General features: G+C 42.4%; 1 protein-coding gene across 7 annotated transcripts in view; it reads right to left on the bottom strand.

Annotated features, from left to right (window-relative positions):
* kcnip4a (potassium voltage-gated channel interacting protein 4a) overlaps positions 1 to 26,876 on the bottom strand; it is a 329,293-nt gene that overhangs the window by 69,794 nt on the left and 232,623 nt on the right. The window contains exon 1 of one of the 7 annotated variants that reach the window (XM_079491660.1): positions 3,499 to 3,634. The exons of the other annotated variants lie outside the window; for them this stretch is intronic. Within the exon in view, the coding sequence (XP_079347786.1) occupies positions 3,499 to 3,610 (112 nt within the window). The 5' untranslated portion in view covers positions 3,611 to 3,634. Of the gene's footprint in view, positions 1 to 3,498; positions 3,635 to 26,876 lie in introns of those variants that run through there. 7 annotated transcript variants of the gene reach the window in all.

Genomic DNA, 26,876 nt, shown 5'->3' with positions numbered 1-26,876 from the left:
AGCTGAGCTCACCTGTGAGGCAACAGGACAACGTTACGAAGCACACGCAATTCAAAAGGTATTGACAAGCACGCATATCTCATATTTGCACATGATTGTACACACATACACAAGTGTACCCTAAGCCAGGGTTATATAGAGAAGTGAGCTATACTGACTACATGCCTGTCAGTCACATCGACGTGGCTGGGATTGTCTAATGTGGAAACTATGAAAAACATACGTACATTCATTCTTTCATTGATTGGTTGCCGAGAGAACAACCACACACAGACAGCAGACATGTTGACGGTAATTGCACTGGACTGACGCGTACGTGGCTCCTCACAGCTGATGAATGGCAAGACAACGAATGGGCTTTGATGTCTTTATCGCCCTCTCCCTGGCGACAGATCAATAAAGTGATAGTTAGATAAGCATCAAGCGGAGACATTGTGGGGAGGGTGGCATCATATTTCAAACTTTCTGCTTTTTACAGATGCACAGAAACTGCAGCAGTTTCTTTTTTATGATGTGCTCTCAAAGTTCTGGACAGGCTGTACAGTTTCTAAAAGTACACACCTACTGTACCACCTAATGATTCACCACAACCAGCCCAGGATGAAGCTCAAATGGAAGCACCTGCTTATCAACATGTTCCACCCTTAGAGTATATATGAATAGAGACGGCACCGGATTTCTCCTCCCGTCCACTTGCATTAAGTTTCTCAAAAGCGCATGAGGCGATTTCACTCCTCCTTCCGAGTAGGAACAGAGTGCATTCTGGGAAGAATTGGGCCAAATCGTGAACGCGCTGTGCCGTTGACTATCATTGCACGCGTTCACGTATGAAACATAGCGTTCACGTGTCATCATGAACGTGCGCAATGATAGTCAACGGACCAGAATTGGCCCAGCGCTGCAATACCAAATTCGGCCACTATGTCCATTTGGCCTCAGGGTTTCCTCCGGGTGCCGTCTCTATTCATATATACTCTAAGGTTCCACCCGCCATAGGTCGGGTCAGCATGTTCCAACTGCATCCCTCTCTTAATGCACATATCACTTTTCCATTTACTTACAGTAGTGGAACTAGGAATACGGCACCAGGGACACTTGATGTATTATGTTAATTAGGAGATAAAACAGGTTTACCAAACAGTGCCGCAGACGGATGGCAAACTGCTTACTGTGCTGCTCTACATTATTTAACCCATTTTGGGCGGGAACCCCTTCTGGTGTTTTAAGCATTATGTTACGCTGTAGCTATTGAAAAATAGCAGATCTACAAGCTCATAGCGCGGCACCAAGTGCCGCGCTACGAGCTTGTAGGTCTGCTATTTTTGAAAAATCGTGAAAATGTGCCTCAAATCTTTGAATATATATATTCTTTCAGAGTTTCAGTTTTTAACTCAAATCGTTGCTTCTAGGGGGGGGGACAACATAATTATTTTCAGATGGGGGTCGGCGGCCTATTACATATCATTTTTGGGGTCCTTGACATGAAATATTGAGAACCACTGATATAGAAATGAGGTTTTTCAGAAAAAAAGGCATTTTAAAAAGACATTTTTTAAATTTCGACGTCAGGCCTATATGGGTTCATGAGCTCATTGTGGCAGGGCCAAGCTAAACAGTTTATTTAGGCCCTGAACACGTTCTGTGCCTTCAGGCGAACCCGGCTCTGCCCTTACTTAGTAGCACATGATGATGGGGAACGCTTTCCCCAGAGTGCCGAGGAGTCACAATCCGTCATTTACATCTCGTATGACCAAGTTTTGAGCAAAGTGAGAGGGCAGTGGCCTGGGCCGTGGCTCAGTGGTCCAGGCGCCTTGGCTGGTAATCCAGTCTGGCAGTGTGCCGCGGATTTTTTTTTTTTTGTATTTGTATTTATTTATTCACACAGTATAAAAACAACACAGTGAACATATAAATATAAGAAGGGTAAAGTGCTAGGCTGAGGCAAAAAAGCCCAAGGGGCTTATACGAGGCCACTACCTGTGTAAATCAAAATGAAACAATGGTGGCTGCACCCGATCCCCACCTTATCAATCCATTGAATGGTCAAGTTGTCATGAATTGTGATAAGGTGGGGATCGGCTGAATGGTTCGACTCCCGATCCCGACAGCCTTTACCGTCTTCCCCCCATTTCCTGTCAGCCTACTGTCTGTCCCTCCATAAAAAATATAAAATAAAGGTGAAAGCCACAAAAAAAAGGGGGTAGTGTCAAGGGAAATGCGTGCAGACAAAGCAAACAAACATGTATACATACAGTACTGTACAGAACACATACTGGTGGCAAGTTATCATCAATCATAACCAAAATGTGACAGCAACACAGGAGAATGGGAAGCGCACGCACAGTCACACACACACACACACACACACACACACACACACACACACACACACACACACACACACACACACACACACACACACACACACACACACACACACACACACACACACACACACACACACACACACACACACACACACAGGGGTAGAGTGGCTGGATGCATGGGAGCCGCACGGTTCCCAGTTCGATCCCAGGCTCCCCCCAGAGTTAGTGTCAAAGTGTCATCGAGTCTGAATGCTCCCCATGTGCAGGTTGATGCCTTGCATGGTCGATGCCAACTCCGCTTCTCAATAGACTTGGCAATCGTCAACATGCTATCATCAGTAATTCTTAATGGCCACAGAGAGCTCTTCATAGAATCTCATTGCTGCCTTATTTATGACTGAGGCGTTAATCTTTTCCCTTTCTTGTATTAATAAACACACATACACCCTTCGGTTTTGGAAAGCCAAAGCCTTGAAAGAGAAAAACTAAGAGGGGACTTTAATGTGAATAAGATAGGATTATATCCCCAGAGCTCCCCTACTCTCTGGAACAAACATTCAGTTAGTTTTGGTAATTCAATGACCATTCCAGTCCAGATAGCCCTGCAGTGCAGATAACATTCAATAAGTCAATTCTACAACACAATAGTCTCTTCTGTAACGTGACCTGCTCAAGTTTGACATTTGCATTTCAGAAACCTCATCTCTGTTTCAGAAGGAGTGTCGACCACACAAGGGTGACCCAGTTTACATTTACACTGGAAATGCAATTTCAATTACGCCAGTTTCCACCACAGACATTGCATGTGCCTCTATCAGCTAGGCATGTTGCCTTCTCTTCTCTTCACCTCACCCTCTCGCTCTCTCTCTGCTCCTTCATCATACACCTTCCGTACGGGTGCAGTACTTAGTTTAGACAGTTTTTGGTTTAGACTAGTCATTGGTTAGACCAGTCATTAGTCCTACAACCTATCTCAAACCCTCACCCTAAACCTAACCTCCCACGGGCAGCACACCTAAACCTAACCCATGTCTAACCAATGACTAGTCTAAACTAAGTATGCACCCCGTTTCCACCACAGACATTGCATGTGCCTCTATCAGCTAGGCATGTTGGACTCTTCTCTTCACCCTCTCTCTCTGCTCCTTCTCATACACCTTCCTAGTCTTACCCTCTGAGAAGTTGATGACTCCCAGCAGGTGCAGCAGCTTGATGGCAGCGCACACCAACAACACGATGCCCAAAGTCTGCAAACCCTCCGTTTGCCACAAGGCGCTCAGCATGTTGCCGCTCGACCCGTACCTGTCCACCCCACCATTGCCAGACCCGTACCCGGAGCCCGAGCCGCCGGCCTCCTCGCCCTCGGGGCCGCCGCCGGCCGTGCCACCCTCCTCGCCCGCCGCGCTCCAGTTCCCCAGTGTCCACTCCACCTCTGCCGCGCCTGCCCACACGCAGGGGCCAGCCGCCCCGCGGCACCCGCCGCCTGCCTCCCGCTCACTCCCTAAATCCAGTCTGGGTTTCGGATGGGATGGGTACGGGGACGGGGACGGGGAGGGCTGGGAGAGAGGTTAGCAGGTCAAGAAGCGATGATTATCCTGCAGCCTCAGGTCTGTGAAGATTCTGAAGTCGGAGTCACCAAGAATTTAAAGGAAGGTGACTCGGTGTGGAATGATGTCCCTGCAGGAACCTCAGGGTTCTTTCCTTCTGACACTTTGTTTCTCTGTTCCCCCGAATGACACGCGAAGAAGAAGAGAGGAGAGCTCATGGACAAAACCAGCAAGCACAAACTCTACCCTACTCTACTCTGGCTCTCTCTCGTACTCACTCTTTCAGGCACAGTCTGCCTCAAAGGGAGGGGAGGGGAGGGGAGAGGATATGAGCATGGCGGTAAGAGAGGGAGGGGAGGGGAGGGGAGAGGGAGAGGGAGTGGATAGGAGCATGCATGGCAGTGAGAGAGGGAGGGGAGGGGAGGGGAGAGGGAGTGGATATGAGCATGCATGGCGGTAAGAGAGGGAGGGGAGGGGAGAGGGAGTGGATATGAGCATGCATGGCGGTAAGAGAGGGAGGGGAGGGGAGGGGGGGTGGATATGAGCATGCATGGCGGTAAGAGAGGGAGGGGAGGGGAGGGGAGGGGGAGTGGATATGAGCATGCATGGCAGTGAGAGAGGGAGGGGAGGGGAGGGGAGAGGGAGAGGGAGTGGATATGAGCATGCATGGCGGTAAGAGAGGGAGGGGAGGGGAGGGGAGGGGGAGTGGATATGAGCATGCATGGCGGTAAGAGAGGGAGGGGATGAAGCAGGGAGGAGGGAGTTGAAGCGCTATAGGAGATGCATAGGTTAGCACAAACAATAACCCAGACATACCCACATTGGTAACCGTTGCAACAACAAAGATGTAAAAAAGGAAATGGTGACAAACTAATTCATGATAATAACCAGCCTTAATCCATGTCTCACTTTGCAAAAAGAAACTTTTACCAATTCCCCTGAAACAATGAGAAAAGGAACGAATCTCTCATAAAACATTGATTAAAGCAAAGAGCCTCAAAATTCACATACAAAATAGAACACTGAAGAGTGACGATATGTTACATTAAATATGTTTGGTTAGCCTACATGTAGACGAGACACTAGAGCTGATAAAGTATATATTGATCACACAGGCTCACAAAAAGGTAACTTTACTCCACTATGCAGCACAATATATGTAAAGCGCTTTGGATAAAAGTGCAATAAATGCACCATTTACACTGTACACTAATATGTGGTCTCTCAATCTCTATCCAAAACATTGAGTTGTCTTTAAAGAAGTGAAGTGTCTCATGAACCCAAAGAAAGAAAGAAAGAAAGAAAGAAAGAAAGAAAGAGAGAAAGAGAGAAAGAGAGAAAGAAAGAAAGAAAGACAGACAGAAAGACAGACAGACAGAAAGACATGTTTACGTGCTCTGTGTTAAGAGTGAACATAGCACCACCTACTGGCCCTATGGGGATAGTTAAAGCTAAAAAGCCAGATCATACACCGGTAAGTCAACTGAACTCTCAAGGCAGATTCTACTGGACACCCAGATTGGAACAAAAGGTGGTTGAGAGGCATTTAAAAAACACAATGTAAAAATGTGGAGTAGCTTGATGTGGCATTTGGCGTTTTTTATTTTATTTTATTTATGGAAACCAATCAATGATTTAACAATAAGGCATAACCAGTGCAAATGAAACGCAATACCCAACACATGATCTGAAACATGACAGTAGGCTATACTGGATTGGGACTGAACCATTAATCAAATGCTCCAATAATAATAAATGATTCAATACCTATGAGGCTGGCATTTCATCAAAGGAAAGAAGTTCTAAAGGAAAATTGTCCCCAGCAAACATTAATTTACATTTAATCCGTCTGTTTTAGTTCCAATCTGGACAACATCAATATTTTCCTCTTTCCACATGCATAATGTAGTAGCATGTGGTTCTAAAAAGGACATCAGAATCATCCTAGTTCATCTACATGGCTGTTGGCTCTGTCAGGGGTAATTAGCATGGATGTGCTCCCTGCTCACACAACAGAGAGCTAAACAAATAGATGGAAAAACAAAACAACAAAAAAACACTGTGAATATTATCATGCTGGAAGTGTGTGTGAAATCAGCAGTGGAGGGAAAAGTACTGTTTCACTGAAGTTAAATTATAGATACAATAGAATAACCTTGCACACACACACACACACACACACACACACACACACACACCGCCTGCACTTGCTCAATAGAGAAAGAACACTTGTATCAACTAGTTTTAAACAAGAGGCTTGTTGCGCACATCCAGTCCCTCGGCTGGTGCTGGCCAAGGTTGATACAACGTAGAAGAAGGACACAACAGCTCAGCTACAGTGTTTTATTGAATTTAACCAATTTAGATCTGAGGTCGATTCTACAAATGTCTTCAAAATCAGTTTTCTGAATGTTTCTATGTCAGTGGTTCTCAAACATTTTCATGTCAAGGACCCCGCCCTAGAATTATATGTAATTGGCCACCGACCCCCATCTGAAAATATGTTGTTCCAGGAACCACCCCAGAAGCAAAGATTTGAGTTAAACTAAAGTTTTCCAATTTTCCAGTAATTAGTAGTAGTAGAGCTAAAAGCCAAAATGTACCTCTACGATGTAGTGGAGTAGACACATGTATTGTAAATAATACTCATAGTAAAGTAAAAGTACCTCGGTACCTCAATTGTACATGAGTTACTTTCTACTAGTGATGGGAGATTAATCGGCAAACACATCGGTATCGGCCGATTTTAGTTGTTTTTAGATTAATCGGCATCGGTTCGATTAATCGGTCTGTCTTTACAGATAAACAAGTCCAAAGTAACAGCTTGAACAAATCTACAAGCTCACACTATTACATATAAAGGTATTAAAGTTAAATCTGACTTGCCTAAGCCTGCAGTGCAGACACCCTGTTACATGTATTTTTCAGAATGGACAAAATTATTATAATTTTTCAATACAGAATGAGATCATATTGACATCAGTAATATCGGTTATCGGCCATAACAGAAATTAATTATATTGGATATCGGACACAATGTCTCATCGGCACATCCCTACTTTCTACCACTAGAAATCAGCCCCCAAGTGCATCGTTGTGTCCTTAGATAGAAGGCATGTGTAACGAGTAAGCAATGACAAATCTAATAAAACACTTCAAATAATTACAATTAAAAAATAAAAAGTATAATAAATAATTTACAGGCCAACTTTAGAGGTGCCTTGTTCGTCCATTCATCCTTTGTGTGTCCGCAGTGCTCTTATCTTAGAGTATGTTTCTTTTTTTTGTTGTTGTTGTTGTTGTTGCCAAAACTTTCATAAAGTTGGCCAAGTAATAATAACCCATTTATACCTGAGCTCGATTCTACAAAATGTCTTCTAAATCATGACAGTTTTCTTGAAAACCCCATGTTTCTATGTCAGTCGTTCTCAAACATTTTCATGTCAAGGACCCCCAAAATAAGTAATTATGTAGTAATTATGTAATTATTAGTAATTATGTAATTGGCTGCCGACCCCCATCTGAAAATATGTTGTTCCAGGGACCCCCCCAGAAGCAAAGATTTGAGTTAAAAACGCTTGCAAATATTGCTATATTGCTATATTCAAAGATTTGCGCCACATTTTCACGATTTTTCAAAAATAGCAGACCTACAAGTTCACAAATAGCTCACAAGTTCACAAATAGCAGACCTACAAGTTCATAGCGCGGCACTCGGTGCCACGCTATGAGCTTGTAGATCTGCTATTTTTCAACAGCTAAAGCATAACACAATGTTTAAAACACCAAAAGGGGGTTCCCGTTCAGAATGGGATAAATGAGATTAAACGTTGTGTTAGTCCACAGAAAGTATCTCCGCATCTCAACTGACCTCCTGGGCTCCACTTCAGCAGAGACTTTATTGTGCACTGACTGCACACCCAAACGCTCAATGAACGTCTGATGGGCTGCCATGTCCAATTCTCTGCAGAGATGCCAGCGTGTGGATACTGTCTGTCTGGCAGCACAACAGTGAACAACACAGCCAAACACACTAGAAACAGTCTTTCACCCAGATGGATAGGCTGGCTCCATCCGGTCCCTGGTAGGTGTTGAGTTATTCAAACGTGCTAAAAATGAAAGAGCAATCATTGCGAACGAAGTGAGCACTAACTATAGAAGCTGACCAAAACTGTCTGTCTGTCTGTCTGTCGGTCTGTCACGCTGTAACACCACCCGCCCGCCACCAGAGGGCAACTGAAATTGGAACGATACAGGTCTCTCTGTGTGTGTGTGTGTGTGTGTGTGTGTGTGTGTCAGACTGCCAGAACAGCTTTGTTCGCTTCCCGCGTTTACGCGTCTTACTTGTAACCTTGTGTGTGTGTGTGTGTGTGTGTGTGTGTGTGTGTGTGTGTGTGTGTGTGTGAGAGAGAGAGTATGTGTGTGTGCGCGTGTGTGTGAGAGAGAGTATGTGTGTGTGTAACAGAGTTTAGTGGGTTCCACTTGCTCCATCAGTAATGACATTTCTTATTTCTTACATGGTATATATGTGATGTATGCCATGCTTTTGTTATTGCTTAATGTAAGTCGCTCTGGATTAAGAGCGTCTGCTAAATGCCTAAATTGTAAATTGTAAATTGTTAGTGGGCGGCACCACATTGAATAACACTGGTTTAGAGTGGTGTCAGTCTAAGGCCTCACTCACACCTATACATCTAGCATACAACAATGTTGCATGGTAGATGTAAACAAAGGGTACGTGTCATGGCCGCCTCAATGCATGTTGTACGGCTTTCGGCTGTGTTTCGACTGCCCCCCTCCCCCTCATACAACAAAAATGTTGTGTCAAACCATGTGACTTCCATTGGAAATGCATTGCGAGCTTGCAACAGTCAACAAGTCTCATGCATCAGCTATACAACAATCTGTTGTGCAGGTGTGAGTGAAGCCTAACATGAGAGACATGCCCATGGTAGGATGTATTCCTCAGCACACTATATTTTCAACAAGAGTCTGTGTGTTTACTGTGATGAATACTGGTTAAGTGGTTATTCTAAACATGCTAAATGTACCAACATGAAGTGGTGATGTTTTCTACATGTTTTCAATTAGTTATCTTGCCATACAAAACTGTAAACCGTTTATAAAAACATGCATGCTCTTGGTCACGTTGCTAATTCTGTTATAGACGTGCTGAGGATTGGGTGTGTTACACAGACAGAAGCTGACCAGATAGATACTGATTAAACTGCCAACAAAGAGAGAAGTCGTCTGGAACTTCATTATTCCACAACACAACGCAGATCAAACGTTACGTGCGTGTGTGCGTGTGCACATGCATGTTGGACATAACTCAGGCTAGTCTCAGTCTGGCTGCGTCACTGTAAGTGGTGGTGTGCCGTGCACAATGGAACTCCTTTAGCCCAACATCAGGGATCTCTATATTTAGTCGATAGGTCGTATTATCATATGTGTTAGTGGGCGCTGGTACAACGAGTACTCTCTTCACATATTGTCCTTTCCATGTTGGTGCTCAATATAATATTGTGTTCTTTCCCCCCTCGTATTGGTCTTGAAACCAGAGAACAGGATTTGGGATTTATATGCTGTCCTTGGGACATTTTGTATTTTACACTTTATACGCCTCTCTCTCTATATCGTACATACATATATTTGTACTGACCGATCCAGTGTTTGTATATTTTTCTATATTGATGTGTCAATAAAGTTATCATTGTTGCCAGCAACCAATTATCTACCTTGGGCGTTGGCCAGATTGAGGACACTCCCAGGGTATGTCATACCCTGAAGAAGGCAACCTGCTTGCCGAAACGTTGGTTTATTAAAGTTTCTAGCATCGTGACTACGAGCTGTGCATCCTCTTTTCTTTAAACAACGACTACTCTGAAAACAAAGTACAATTGAGTAAGAGTAAAACGGTTATTGCATTCCCCAACTTGAATTCCTGACTTGCAATGTTAGGCCTGTGCCGAAAGGTCTATTTTACTAATGATTTGTTTTGCTGTGGATTTAAACAATAATACCAGACTTTAAATACTAAAAGTAACATAAATGTGTCTTTTACAGCCGAGTGTTTCACCTTGAAAGAAGTTAAATGGAGGTTTAGAAGCAAAACTTTTACAAAAACCTATTCCCCACTACAGCACATGATGCAATCCTGCCCTGCACTGATGTGATTACCATCTCTGGACCTTTCCAGACGGAACACAATACAATCAGTGGCAGCTTATCCCACCCAAACCACACCGTGCCACCGTGTCTCTACAGAACCATAACCCGTTCAGACCCGAGGACGATTCTATAAATGCCTTCTAAATCATGACAGTTTTCTGAAAAACCCTATGTTTCTATGTCAGTGTTTCCCAAACTATTTCATGTCAAAGAGCCCTATGTTGTTCCAGGGACACCCCTCCGAAAGCAAAGATTTGAGTTAAAAACTCTGAAAGAATATATATTCAAAGATTTGCACTACATTTTCACGATTAAAAAAAAAATAGCAGACCTACAAGCTCGTAGCACGGCACTCGGTGCCGCGCTACGAGCTTGTAGATCTGCTATTTTTCAATAGCTAAAGTATAACATAATGCTTGATACACCAACAACGGTTCCCGCCCAAAATGGGATAAAAGGCTCCACGCCCCTTGCCCTCCATAATCTCTATCAGGGGGTGCCTTCAACCATGACAATGTCTGAAATGTCAGGCTGTCGAATCGATGCAGTCCATGTCTCTATTCCACAAGTCTCTGTTGCTTATCAGCGTGATGGAGTGGGATAATCCTGAGTGACAAAACCCGGGGTCCTTTTTTTGTTCATCTGCCTCTGCCCGACTATTTAGACATTGATTTTGGGGAGAGATTACATGTCTCTGCTGTCGGGAGGAAACCTCATAACTCCAAAATGAAAATAATCGTGAAAAATAAAAAATGTTCAGGAAATTAAGAAAAACATATATTTTTTAAAACAAAGTAATACAGCCTCAAAGTTGGTGTTGTAACTTTATATATTGTCAATTACTTCCATGCGAGGGGGAGAGGTGGTGGAGTTAGTTGCTTTAGCAGACATTTTGAGGGTCCAATGGAGTTAAGAGGTTTTGCCAAAGCACTTTTTACTACTTTCCATTGGTTCAATATTTTTCAAAACAACACACAGACGTAAAGGGTGTTCAATAGCACTGATTTATGCCAAAAAAATAGAGTTATGAGGTTTCCTCCCGACAGCAACGATATTCTTGCTCCCTCCCTCCTCTGCACAGCAGTCACAAGGGGAGGATCTGATCGGACGCCCCTCGTCTGGGATGGCTGGACAGAGCACACAAAGCCAGTAGCAGAGGTCACTGAAGTCTCCGTTTAGTATGGCCATTTTACAGATACAAATCATAGCTTGTACACGGAGTCAGACCTACAGCAAACGTGGCCGTGGGCCTCCGAAACATCATCTGTAAGTAACACGTGAACCGAACCATACAGTATATGGATTCATAGTCTGTCAAATTGTTCTCAAAAAGTAAATCTGACTTTAAAGTTAAACTAAGTTAAATACGACAGGTGGGCAGGCAATTAACCCATTTAGACCTGACACCAGTTTCTACAAATGTCTTCTAAATCATGGCAGTTTTCTGAAAAACTTGTGTTTCTATGTCAGTTGTGCTTAAAACATTTTTATGTCAAGAACCCCCAATATTATATGAAATTGGCCGCCGACCCCCATCTCAGAATATGTAGTTCCAGGGACCCCCCAGAAGCAAAGATTTGAGATTCGCGCTACATTTTCACGATTTTTCAAAAATAGCAGACCTACAAGCTATGAGCTTGTAGATCTGCTATTTTTCAATGGCTAAAGTATAACAATGCTTAAAACACCAAAAGGGGTTCCTGCCCAAAATGGGTTAAAACTGTAACCGTCGGCCTACCCATACTTTTCAGATTATTATTTTCCCCAAAATATACAGCTCTTAAGTGTATTCATCAAAATACTAAAAACAGCCCCTGGAGAACTAATTTGTCAACTCCTGCACAGCTGTCATCTTTCCTTACGATTATGGGAGTAGAAAATTACAAGATATTCCACCGTACATACATTGAAATTTGTAACCATCAATCAAAAATGACGCCGATACATGTAGGCAGATGGGCAAATAACACACTTAGGCCTGACGTCGAAAAGTCTTCTGAAAGAATATATATTCAAAGATTTGTGCCGCATTTTCACGATTTTTCAAAAATATATTTTTCAATAGCTAAAGTATAACATAATGCTTAGTTAAAACACCAAAAGGGGTTCCCGCCCAGAATGGGATAATAGGCAGAGATGAGATCGCGCGGCTGTTTACGGATCAGCCTGGTTACAGTACGGTTGGGTGATGCAATTAGGTGACACCTTAGGGAAGGCACTCGGGCATGCAAAACAGTATCGTGGTTCTGCGTCGCGTATTAGGATGGCACGCTGAAATGAACCTGTCATACTTTGCAGACACAGAGAGTGCCTGTGTGTGTGAAGTGGAAGGCAATTATGAGTTCTGAACCGAGGTGACCCTCGGCGAAGCTGCATGCTGCAATCAACCCTGGGAGTAGAGCTAGGGCTGATTCTGCTATAGAGGGTGTGCACGTGACATCATTGTACCTGGAAGTTATGCGGGAACGCCCACTGAGTGGCAAAAAACTACTTTCTGGCCTTGACAGCCCATTCATCCAAACAGAAAAGTCCTGTCTGATTGCATTAAACAATGTTAAACTCACCAACATTGCAGCTGTAAGCTTGAATTATCCTCTTTCTATCTGCAAAGTTTTTGTTTCATAAAAATCCACCATAGAAAAAGTGTCAGTTTGGAAGTGCTTGTTTTCAATAACACAACATTTTGCTGCCTCCTGCATTATGTGACATTTAGAAGCAGGTGGTACGCAGGACGGTTGAGTGATTTCCAACAAGCGCTTCCAAACTCCAACACTCCAAGCTGCTCAATGCTTTGCCACTCTGGCCACCTTAATGTTAATAATAAGAGGGAGCCACAAATCTGCAACACTCCTCTAGGCAAACATGAAAAGTTCAAGGATCTAGGTGAACACGGAGGCTCTGTAGTTGCCATGACCACAGCTTCCTACTTCAACGCTTCTTGGACTGGTCACCATCCATCACTGCGTCGGGCCAATTAATAGCCATCCTCCACTTCGCCTGTAATCGCCACCCACAACCCAACACATGAACTCTCCTTGTCCAATTAACTGAGAACTACAACTGTGACCTTAAAAGCCATGTAAACTGCCTAAACATCATTCGGACTTCGTACCATGCTCTGTAAATGGATTTAAATGTAATGTAACTCCGAATCTGCAATACATTTCTGAGAATTTGAATTAGAAGACATGGAGACAGACAGACGGCCAAGGAAAACATACATAAGTGAGATGGGTGTCAGCTGGCACGGAGCAAGAAGGGTCATGTACCACCACCAGGGACCGGAGCAAATGGAGGGGAATCGTCGCCCAATGTTCCAATATGAACGGGAGATATAGAAGGGAGTTCCAACCGCGCCTCTAGCCTATAGCAGGCCCGTCTGGTGCATCTCAGAAGCAGGACAGGTTACTTTAACAGAAGGCACTGGAGCAGCTCAGACAATTTAGGCCCTTAGTTTGATAACAGGGTGCAAGTAAAAAGTGACAACGTTTCGATGTTTCAGTTACATCTTCATCAGGTCATAGCCCGAGGGGGCAACATATTAAGGCTTAAGTACACACATGGTACAGGGGGCAGGCCCTTCAGTTAACCAATGACACACAGCCAGCAACTAATGAACTAATGATTGCTGGCTGTGTAACATTGGTTAACCAAGGGCCTGCTCCCTGTACCATGTGTGTACTTAAGCCTTACTGTGTTGCCCCCTCGGGGGCCATGACCTGATGTAACTTAAACATCGAAACGTTGTCACTTTTTACTTGCACCCTGTTATTAAACTAAGGGCCTAAATTGTCTGAGCTGCTCCAGTGCCTCCTTTTTTGCATGAACGGGAGATACTAAGTAAGAAAAGGCATTGGGTGCTGCATGGCTAATGGCTATTTCCTCACTTTCATGACATTTATACAGAGCCCTGGGGGTCCCCGGTCAGGTGTTATATAGGGTAGAAATTTAGAATAACAGAAATCAGGGTATGTTACAACGTTATACATTGTAGTTCTAAGGTAAATGGACTTCACTGACGGACACCGCACACTGAAGGCTGTTTGAACCACCACTGTGAAAGGTTTAAGCCATTTTGGGCGGAAACCCCCTTTGGTGTTTTAAAGCATTATGTTATACTTTTAGCTATTGAAAAATAGCAGATCTACAAGCTCATAGCGCGGCACCGAGTGCCGCGCTATGAACTTGTAGGTCTGCTATTTTTGAAAAATCGTGAAAATGTGCCTCAAATCTTTGAATATAATATTATTACAGAGTGAACATTTTAACTCAAATCTTTGTTTCTGGGGAGGTCCCTGGAACAACATATTTTCAGATGGGGGGACGGAGGCATATTACATTACATTTTTGGGGTCCTTGACATGAAATATTGAGCACCACTGATATAGAAAATGTCAGGATTTTGAAGAATTTTTTTAAATTTCAGGCCTAAATGGGTTAAATCAGTCGATGGAAGTGGACAGTGTCACAATGCTAAGGGCAAGGTGCTGCAACCGATAACATTGATGTCCCTTTTCCATTTATCTTAGGCATATTAGCGGCAGCGCGGCCCTAGTACTGTATCTGAGCCATCGCAACGAACGGACACATTTTGTACAGCCCAGCTGTCAGACGTCGTTAGTCTCTTATCTATCTGAAGGGCCAGGCCTTGTACCGTCTGATTTACACTGGGTTATCCTTCAACTGGAAAGGGCCAGGCAAGAGTTCAACTCTACATGTTGTGAAGGTCAAACAAAGTCTATCATTTTGCAGGGAAAGTGAGAGCAGGCAGACAGAGGGGTGGGTGGGAACTAAATGATGGCAGATGGAGCGATGATGGCTGGAGCCACTGGCCACGGTGTGAGATATTATGGGCAGAGTTCAGCACCATGAAACGGAGGAGGAGGAGAGGCATCACAAAGTGTGACTTCAGGGAAATCTGTGTGGGTTGGTGTTTGCGTGTGCGTTCGTCTTAAATGGTAAATGGTGCATTTATATAGCGCCTTTATCCAAGGCGCTTTACATACAGTAGATTGTGCATTACATTCACCCGTTCACACACACATTCATACACCGCTGGCGGCGGAAACCATGCAAGGCACTGACCAGCACATCAGGAGCAATTAGGGGTTCAGTGTCTTGCTCAAGGACACTTCGACACTAACTCTGGGGGAGCCCACGGGGTTCGAACTGGCAACCCCACGGTTGCCATCCAGCCACTCTACCCCTGAGCCACCGCCACCCATCTTATAAACGATAAATGCGTAGTTAGTCAGAGTTATAGGCTTTGTATTTTCCAAATTAACGTAAGCGAAGATGTACACTTGTACAGTGCTCCTATTTACTATCAAAACACATCTGCAATCCACAGACAACTTCAGGGTGGAGACTGTTTTCCATCCATCTCTCATTACAATCTCCATTGGGTACTGCTCTATTTTATTACTTGACTATAATGCGAGAGAGAGAGAGAGAGAGAGAGAGAGAGAGAGAGAGAGAGAGAGAGAGAGAGAGAGAGAGAGAAATACAAACATTTACTCTTTACTACTTTTACAGGCTTTGGGGAGATATCATTCCTTGGTTCACCATATTCAGGTTATTTGCCAGCGGGCAGGAAAAGAAAAAGAAAGATCAATTACTTTCACTCTCAAACGCAGACAAACATGTCCAGTAAACTAAATTGGCTCCTTTTACACTCCGAGCTAGCTGGGCTTTCCTGAGGCAGTCTTTAAGTTTTAATAACCGCCCATCATGTGATATTGCTTTCTGTTATAATATAACCAAGACATAAAAGTTAAATACAACTCAATGAAGTAGCTCCAATTCAGTCCCAGAGAGAACAGCAGAGAATTAACAAATTCACATCTTTAAGAGTTACTGGATGGTAAAGTGCCTTCAATCAACACATTGCTCTCATACTGATTGATAAAAAGGTATTCTGACTGAACAGGAGGAAGATATTATAGTCCAAACTACTGAAAGGTTAAAAGTGTTCCAGAGAACTCAATTCAAATAACTTGAGGGTGGTTCTCAACGTGGGTCCAGGTACCAGCATCGTTTCTTGAAGGGGTTTTTTCAGCTAAACAATTGATAGGAACCAAATTGAACCCTTACGGGTTGCAAAACCCGTAAGGGATTAACTGTGATGATTTTACAGCATACGTACAGTAGGTCCCCTCGCAGAGATTGAAAAAATAATCAAATGATATGTATATCTAATAATCAAATGATATGTATATCTAATAATCTAATGATATGTATATCTAATAATCTAATGATATGTATATCTAATAATCTAATGATATGTATATCTAATAATATAATGATATGTATATCTAATAATCTAATGATATGTATATCTAATAATCTAATGATATGTATATCTAATAATCTAATGATATGTATATCTAATAATCTAATGATATGTATATCTCGGGATCCACATGAGAATGGTACTGGTATTATGTACTCTATGTCAGTGGTTTCCAAACTCTTTCATGTCAAGGACCCCCAAATTGTCACTAATGAGCCCACGGACCCCATTTGAAAAAGATATGCCAGGTACCCCCCATAACATAAGATTTTGACGGCTCTAGCGGTGATTCTCAACCCGTTTAATTTCAAGGACCCCCAGTTTGACATGCATTAGTCTACGGACCCCCCATTTAATGGCATTTTTATCTCTGGGACCCCCGATTTATATTGTAAAATCAATGCTAATTTAACTCTGAGAGCGTACACAATTGTACACTCTCTGAGTTACAGACCCATAAGGGTCCATTTGATCCCAAATGATAATTTAACTGGGTCCCCCCTGGAACTCCCACAAGTACTCCTGGGGGTCCCCGGACCCCCACTTTGGGAACCACTGCTCTATGTATAGCTCAGATGAGCTTGTACTTCATGTGGCCAGTCTGTGAAACCAGTCACCTACTGTCTCCTGTATGACGACAGTTATGTATGACTATATGACATAGGCCAGGGGTGGGCAACTGGCGGCCCGGGGGCCACATGCGGCCCCCACCTTCACTTAATGTGGCCCTCAGGTTAATGTCAGGATACTGATATAATTGGTTTCAGCTGTTTACAATTCCACAACATGAAAACATGACCCGCTTTAATTACTTCAGTCTAAATTAGTAGCTCAATGCTTCAACACACGTATAATGAAAGGCATTTGAAATTACATTAAAAAAAAATATTTTCAGGATTCCAATTCAAAAATAGCAAAAGATAATTCAACATTTCAATTCGAATATAGCAAAAATAACCGACCTACAAGTAGTAGATCGGCTATTTTTGCGACGACAGTAATATATGGCCCTAGGGAGTGAGTGTGGAAATACAGTGGCCCTCTCCATCGTCAAAGTTGCCCACCCCTGACATAGGCTATCGATAACGTACGGCTCTAAATTTGGACATGGTTTCAGCCCGATCAAAGTCCCATCGACCCATTATGAAATTAAAGCTAAATATTACAGACGTAATATTTACGTCTGTAAATATAGTAGATATAGTAAATAGTAGATGTGCTTCGTGTGGCCTACAACTGTCTGTCTGTCTGTCTGTCTGTCTGTCTGTCAGACAGGTTTGTAGAGTGCAGTAAAGTGGCCTAATGTCTATCAAACGGAGGGACCTTGAAATTAAAAAGGTTGAGAATCACTGCCACGCACCGTAATTGGCCCACGTTCGTTTATGTATGTGTGGCATAAATTTAAATATAAAGCTCGCACATAAAATTTCTAGCACTTAGGTGTTGGCGGGTAACAGACAATTAACCCTTTAGGTTAGGATCATTAATCACCGTGCAAAACGGCAGGTTTGCACCCTGCGGCTTCACATCAGGACAACACTGTACTGTACACATCATACCGGCAGTGATTTATCTGCACTCGTCAACCCCATTACCACTCAAGCGAGCGTTGTACATAAGTGCCCATTTTTGTTTAATAGCTCACGGGGGGACAGTCTGTTACATCAGATGCAGCGCATCTGTAGGCTAGATGGATGCGATGAGATGAACCAGCCTCGTTTAAAGCAGTGGTTTGGAACCAAATGAACCCTTATGGGTCTATAACTCTGAGTTACAGACGTTTAACTCTGAGTTAGACGTTTGGTTCCATTTGTACACTCTCAGAGTTAAATTAACATAGATTTTACAATATAAAATGGGGGGTCACGGAGATAGAAATGCCATTCAATGAGGGGTCTGTAGACTAATGGATGTCAAACTGAGGGTCCTTGAAATTAAACGGGTTGAGAATCACTGCTAGAGCCGTAAAAATCTTCTTATATGGGGGTCCTTGGCATATACTTTCAAAAGTACACAGACAGAGAATTGGACCAAATGAAGAGATGCCAAATAGGCTCATCCATCTCTTTCAGTTAAGCTCCTTTTGAATCATAAAATGCTGATAGGAAAATAAAGATCAATTTTTTTCAAGTGAGGAGCGCTCTTATCGTCATACACACTATCACATTCCGTGTTACACACACACACACACACACACACACACACACACACACACACACACACACACACACACACACACACACACACACACACACACACACACACACACACACACACACACACACACACACACACACACACACACACACACACACACACACACACACACACACGTAAATGTACTTTTCACCACTGATTTACAGCTTTCAAAGTGAAATGTGCTCCAATAAAGGTTGCCCAATTAAACATGTTTGTAGACCCAGCCTAGAAGAAAACATCATTCAGATGCGGCAGCGAGAATCTGAAAGTTTCTCAGATTACTGCATGGTCTCCATGGATGATGCTGAAACATTATTTATAACCACAGAAAACCTGCTTTAAGCGGTGCTTATTTCCATGTCAAGCTCTGTGGCACAGCAATATCTACACTGATATTATACCTGGCTGATACTGTTATCAAGGACGCTAATAAATCTAGTTTTATTATTGCCCCTTTGCTGAGCTACAGCTGACATAACTGCTCCATAAAGTGCAAGTTAAACATCGGGAACGAATGTGTGTAAATCAATACAAACTATTGCTCAACAAGGGTTTCACCCTCCAGTCCATTGTATTTATATACGGTAAATGTACTGAATCATTCTGATGTGGCGCTGCTCTGTGGCGGCACGGGCACAAGGGCTCCGCAGCAACTTTGCAGGAGGGTCCTTGGGGTCCAAGACAAATTTCTCCCTCGGGAGACAAAATAAAGAAACCTTGAACCTTGACTGAACAGTGGGATTTTATACATTCAGAGATTAAAACAGGGTGCATTTTGCATCCCAAAATGCAGTTTATAATTAAGGGACGCAATAAAACAACGACCTCTGCATCCACGGGATGCACTACTGTACTGTTTTTTTATTCTAGTTTATTTTGCTATAGCTTTAGTTATAATAACCCTTTCTTCTTCTGTTTTCTACATGAATATAACCACATCATAACCATATAAAATGGTTAAATGCTGCAATTTGTAAAAATGACAAAATATCACTCCTAACGTCGTTGAAGTGGGACTCATAAAATGTCCCTGGGACTCATCTAAAAGACCATCCCTGCATCCAGGGACTCATTACATTGAAAACCTATTTACATCACTGTACATTAGAAAGCAACATGATCTGCAAAAAACTGTCAAGATGAAACCCTTATAAGCAGTGTGGGGCAATATTACTCAAGAGACTAATATGTTACTTATTACATATTACTCCTAAAAAAAAGTAATAATATTATATTACTTATTACTTGCAATCAAGACTAACATATTACCGTACATATTCTATAATATTACATATTACTTTTGTGCCCCCCCCCCCCCCCACCCGCAAAAAACAGGGATGTTCAACAACACAATCCGTTTTTGAGTGGTGTAAACCACTCCTACAACTGGCTTTTGTGTGCAGAAAAAAATGAGCATGGTTGCTATGTTCAAAATAATTTCTGACGTAATTAAATCACACCCGGGTGAACTGGATGACCGTAGCAACCATGGTCATTTTCTCTGCACAGAAAAAGCCAGTTGTGAAATCACATCCGGGTGTGATTTCATTACGTCAGATCAGAGCTGATCAGGCTACATAATACCTTACCTTATTTCATTACGTTAGACATTACGTCAGACCACAGCTGATCATGCTATATAAAACCTTACACCACTCAGTTCACACGGGTGTGATTTTTTTATTAAGAAGAAGAGCCACCAATCAGCCTAAAAGGCTATAAAATAAAGCAGCAATCTCTCTCGACCTTTTAAGTAGGTAAGTAAATAGGTAATATGACTGTTTTGGCAGACACTGCTTTAATAAGTGTCCAATAATAAACAAAGCAATGAAACGAGTCAGTGTGTTGACATTATAGATTGTGGGCAGTGATTTGTTGACAAAGTCATTCAATCCATGCAGAAAGATTAATTCCTCATCTGATGTGGAATGTGCTATAATAAAACACAAGCTGATTGTCATTCCAGCGCACATGGACACATGGTGTAAGAGCCATCATGACCTAATGTTTTCCTGATTGACAATGTCACTGCAGCTTGGTCAATGTCAAGGCCAGCCCAGGTATTTAGGGCGGGAACCCCTTTTGGTGTTTTAACTAAGCATTATGTTATACTTTAGCTATTGAAAAATAGCAGATCTACAAGCTCATAGCGCGCCACCGAGCGCGCCATTTTCGAAAATCACACCCGTGTGAACTGAGTGGTGCAACTCCCCCCCCCCTCTCTCTCTCTGTCTCTCATTAGCAGGCAACAGTGCAGCACTATCTCTCTCTCTCTGTTTCTGGCACAACAGCGCCACTTTTGCCCCTATGCTACTCATAGTCACATAGGTTAACAGAGTCACATAGGTTAACACAGAGTCACATAGGTTAACACATATGTTAACACGGACATTGCTGTTTCTTGGAGTGGTTTCACCACTCAAAAATCGTGAAAATGCGGCACAAATCTTTGAATACCGTATATATTCTTTCAGAAGACTTTCAGGCTGCTAATTAGGCACAGGTGTTGCCAGTGGCAGACGGCAGAGGCTAACAGTTTTGGAGATCAGTTTGTACTGTCTGGCACACGTAAGAACTTCCACCTGGCCGTCGGCAACCAGTAGTGCCATTAAGTATAGGACTTTAGGCACTACACAAGGTATGGACAATCAGTACTGAACTGTACTTTCCTGTGCTCTTTTTTTGCAAACTGTTAATAAAGTAGTCAATCATTCAATCAAAACTGTGGACTGGTTAATCAAGGCAGTAGCCTCTGGCTCCCTCTGCTGGCAGCTTTATGTAAATTCACAGTCCAAATGTAAGACATTTTCCAATTAGCAATTATAAAAACAAATGTCTCCAGTCATTATGGTGCTGGAAAGGCAGCACTGTTTTTGATTGCATTTGGATTCGGTGCTCTATATAGAACATGTGTTCCCTCATGACAAATAATTACATTCTTGTATCCTAATGGAACATTAACAGGTACAGTATACGGTTATATTATCATTTCAGACTGAAAGGGCAGTGGTTGTTTGATGGGCTTTTGTGTTATTCTGGGTTAGTTCGCAAATTCATATCGATATTGAAGGATCATAATGATGGTCTCAACTGGTCTGGCTTGTAGCCTCCGTGACTCAGAATACTTAAGCATTATGTTATGCTTTAGCTATTGAAAAATAGCAGATCTACAAGTTCATAGCGCGGCACCGAGTGCCGCACTATGAACTTGTAGGTCTGCTATTTTTGAAAATATAGAAACATGAGGTTTTTCAGAAAAAAGGACATTTTAAAAAGACATTTTTAAAATTTCGATGTCAGGCCTAAATGGGTTAATATTTCACTTTCAAAATAACTTTTCAGTCATTTCATCGTCTACTCTCCGGGCTTCTGTGAACACCCCAGACAGTTTTTAAGTTGCTCGATTCAGTATTTAGATATTAGATCATTAATTTTAAGCTGCCCCACCCCCTTCCTATACAAACCCATTGTAACTTCTACAGCCTATACTACTTTGAAATGTACTGATGGCTTTATGGACCTTTAAGCATGTACCGTTCAGCAACCTCTGCTCACCCAATCAATCGATCGATCAATCAATCAATCAATCAATCAATCAATCACCCAATCACCCAATCAATCAATTAATCAATCAGGCAAGGGATAGCTGCCTCGTTCAAACCCATCTGGTTTCAGAGACAAATGGGGCATAATGTGAAAACAATGTGCTTAGTAATAGTAGGACTGTCACTCCGTTGGAAGTGAATGTTTTGTTTCATTTCAAATATTCCTGTCAATCTCAGTCAAATCGGATTTTGCGACGTATAGAATAACTAACTACTACATCTTTCTAATCTAATCTTTCTATATAGCCTATGGCAGGGATTCTCAACCCATGGGTCGCGACCCCACGGTGGATCGCCAAATTATTAAAAGAAATAAAACGTTTTCTTTTTTTGCAACTGAATGGCTGGAAAATGGAAATTAAGAGTTCACATAGTACACACAGTGCATGCATAAACTTTCCATAATGATTATTATATTATCTGGTTTCAGTATTTATTTATGATGTATGGCGATGGCGATAAAAAAAAAGAAGTGAGTGAAAAGGAAGAAATATTCCATCTGTGGAGTTGTAACATGAGGAATACACGGACCGGAATACACGGACCGGAATACACGGACCGGGCCCGTCTGCGGACGGACTGACCACGTGGTGCGATTCATTGGACTGAGCCAGTGTTGTTTTTGGCAGCAAATTTTGATTTTAGTTTTAGTCATTAGTCTCTTCAATAGTTTTAATTTACATTTCATTTAGTCACCTGGAATGTTTTAGTGTTAGTCTAGTTTTAGTCGACTTAACACCTTGAGGGCCCGGACCTATTTAATCCATTAATAAAATGTGCCCATCATTTATAGCGTGCCCATCATTTATAGCGCCCGGACCACTTTTACCGGGGGACCGGAAGTGGTTGTGAATGTCTGTGTCCTGGGAAACTGACCATGAACTTGAACTTGACGGTGATCTCCGTCTGGGGCCCTTAAACTGTTTTAATGTCATAAGATTTTAGTCGACTAAATCTACAGTTGATTTAGTCGACTAAAATGTATTTTGTCGGGCCTTGATGCCGTCATAATGACTGTTTTTACACTTGCTGAAAGCTCACAACGCGTCGCAGCGCGACGCGTTGTGAGCTTGTAGATCTGCTATTATCAACATGCAACCAATTGTAAAATTACGTATACTGGATATCTTGTCCACTAGTCCCCTCCTAACATTTTAGTCTAGTTTGCATTTGTTGACACCGGTCTATTCGAATTTGTGCACGCACGCACGCACGCACGCACGCACGCACGCACGCACGCACGCACGCACGCACGCACGCACGCACGCACGCACGCACGCACGCACGCACGCACGCACGCACGCACGCACGCAGTTATTGGTTCCAAATATTGGTTTCAATACATTTTGGTCAGTTGCCCAGTCCTCCTCACTGTAGCAGGATAATGCATGGAATAGCACTAAACAGCTGCACATATGGGACTCGGCAGATGGCTCTACCCTATACGAAGATGTCCGAGGACAGAACGGTGACATAAACTATGTGCATGCAGTCTGTTTAGATGTTATTGTTAAAGAAAGCTCAGAACAGGATGCAAGACAAGATTATTAATTGTTGTAATAAATGGTAAATGGTGCATTTATATAGCGCCTTTATCCAAGGCGCTTTACAATAGATTGTCCATTACATTCACCCATTCACACACACATTCATACACCGATGGCGGTAGAAACCATGCAAGGCACCAACCAGCACATCAGGAGCAATTAGGGGTTCAGTGTCTTGCTCAAGGACACTTCGACACTAACTCTGGGGGAACCCACAGGGTTCGAACTGGCAACCTTGTGGTTGCCATCCGGCCACTCTACCCCTGAGCCACCGCCGCCGCCCAATATCACAATTCATCTATGAGTTTCAATGCCAGGTTATGCCACCATGTCATGGAACTCCCAGATGTACCAGATCTATACAGTTAGTACAGCTATTGCATTGTAGTACAGCTATGCCTGGATGGTATTCAGTGGTTCGACGTGGACATCACAATGTCCTATTATTTTTTTGTAAGATTTATAAACCGAAGCTGTAGGACAATTATCACTGCGAGCTGTAATTACAATGACATGTGGTGTGCGATTTCCAAGCCAAGTGATTGCCTCAAGCAGAAATCATCCATCATTCGTTCTCTGTAATGATGTAATATATTGTTGGGGGGACAAAAAAAATAAAATAAGAACAAATACATCATTCACAACTATGCAACAATGTTGTAATTTTTGCAATAACCACTTAGTGGAACATTCGCCGAAAATAGCCGACCTAGAAGTTTGAAAATCAACTATTTTCAAAGGTCAAGGGTCAGTAGTGAGTACTGGCCCTGCTGTCAAACAAGAAATTGAAAATGAAATTCATTTTTTGTTTTACTGCCCATTATATGAAGAACTAAGACATGTATTATTTTGTAAAATGACAACCATCTGTGTTAACTTTTTCTGGTTAGAGGACTACGAAAAGTTGGAATTTTGTTGTATTTTTGCTTTAGCAGACTTTTTATGCAAAGCGTGGGAAAAAAGGCAGAATGTTTTGTTTGTGTGAAAAAAAAAAAAAAAAACTGTTTCCTGTACACAATGCAATACTGACGCAATGATTTGTATGGTGTGTCCTATAAGTCCATGTGGGCGGGGCACCTTGGGTGCATGACACAAATAAATAATCTATCTCTATCTATGAAGCTATCTATGAAATAAGTGAAGTGAAAAGGATTTATCTGCAACACAATGTTTTACACCAGTGGTTCCCAAACTTTTCACTTTTCAAGGACCCCCAAATTGACACTAATGAGCCCGCGGACCCCCATTTGAAGAGATAATGCCCAGGGACCCCATAAGAGAAGATTTTTACGGCTCTAACAGTGATTTTCAATCCGTTTAATTTCAAGGACGCCCAGTTTGACATGCATTAGTCTACGGACCCCCCATTTAATGGCATTTCTATCTCGAGGTCCAAATGGACCCTAACAGGTCCATTTGGTTCCATGTGTACACTCTCAGAGTTACAGACCCATAAGGTTCCAAACTATCATTAAGCTGGGGACCCCCCTGGAACTCCCTCAAGGACCCCTGGGGGTCCCCGGACCCCACTTTGAGAACCACCGTTTTACAATATGTAGTAGGGGCCCCTGCTCTGCAGCTGAGCTAAGGGGCCCCTGCTCTGCAGCTGAGCTAAGGGGACACAGATACTGAAAGCTGCCAATTTGCGTCCAGCTGTGTCAAATCTATTTTCAGTATGAGCAATCATGAAGGAGAGCATTGAGCTGCAAAGGTAAATTAATACATTCTTCAAGTAGGTACATGCGTCTCCTGTTACAGGCCTAATGGTGTATATTTCATTTTATTTTATGGTATTTTATTTTATGTTTTATATTATGTAATCTGCCTTGTAAGGATCTGGGGTGTATTAGTCAGTTTGGTATTCACTTGATCGTTGTTTGCAAAACTGTCATGTCGGTTTATTATAACATTCCTAGTATATTATTGAAAGTCATTGAAACAGCATGCATAAGTAACTGATTCATTACCCCCTTTCTTTTACACTAATGAACACCACAGTGACCACACCACTAGGCCCCAAGTTGGATATGGCATGCACAAAACATAACAAAGCAGACTGGCAACTTCTAAAGTTTGACCGTGTGTGTCAGGGTCAGGGGTGCCCACACTTTTTTGACTTGAGGTCTACTTTTAAAATTGCCAGCTCAAGGTGATCTACCAACCAAAAGAATAATTATCCCATTGCTTGCTTGCTGTATGTAAACACATGGTCTCTGGTGTCAGTGAGGCCCAACTCCTGAATATCACCCCGATTCACACTGCCAACAGGAAGCAGCCTGAGAACTGCATGGGCACCTTCAGACATTATTCTCTATTTATACAACATGGTAAAAACACCTTTTCACCATTCATGTAGTTTCACTTCTCAAAGACAAATAACCTTGTACAAATGAGAACATTATACCTCTCTCCACACTATATGCCAGGCCTATACTCAAAAAGAGGCAAAGGGATTCTTTGTCATTTTTCTTCTTTTTAACATCAAAGACATTATTTGCAACAATTTGTATTTGATCCAATTTGTGCTTTCAGCCCCATTTGACAAGACATAAGCAAATGCCAGGAAGGCTGTCAGCACTTACATAAAGCTAGTTGATTCCAGCTACGATTAGGTTAGCCTATATTCAGTCCTCCGCTGCCCGTGTCATTTGGATTATGAAGTTAGCCAACCCACAGACAGAGGCCAGTTTTCACATGGAATCAAATTCAATGTGAATAAATCAATCATTGAACGGAGGCATACGGGAAGGCAATTTCTAGATAGTACAAAGCTTGATGCTGATCTCACTCAATCCAAGAATAAAAGGGCCTTGAACATTGCTTTGAAAAGCCAAAAGCTCCGAAATGGAAGCATAATGTGGAATGACAGTACTTGATGCATGATGTTTACCGTCAGTAGCTATGTCGGATGAAACATGACTCGATACAGCTCTAAAAGATTTCTGTCCTAGAGTTGCTATCAGCTGATGGGAAAATCAATTGATGCACAGTCATAGGCTTTTGATGGTTTTCTAACATAATATTCCTAGAAGAAATTTGCCCGTTAGTTAAAGGGAAACTTCACCCTTTTTTGCAAAAACAAACAAAAAAAAATGTTAATGACGTTTAGAAGATTTAGAACACTTTCCTGTGGGTCTTTATGTGTGTAATATGTGGTTTTAGATATTTTTGTTTTAGCAGTGAGCACA

This window comes from Electrona antarctica (genome assembly GCF_951216825.1).
Source record: "Electrona antarctica genome assembly, chromosome: 21".
NCBI lineage: Eukaryota > Metazoa > Chordata > Actinopteri > Myctophiformes > Myctophidae > Electrona > Electrona antarctica.
Note: the sequence above shows the minus strand (reverse complement) of the source record. Positions and strands in the feature narration are given on the sequence as shown.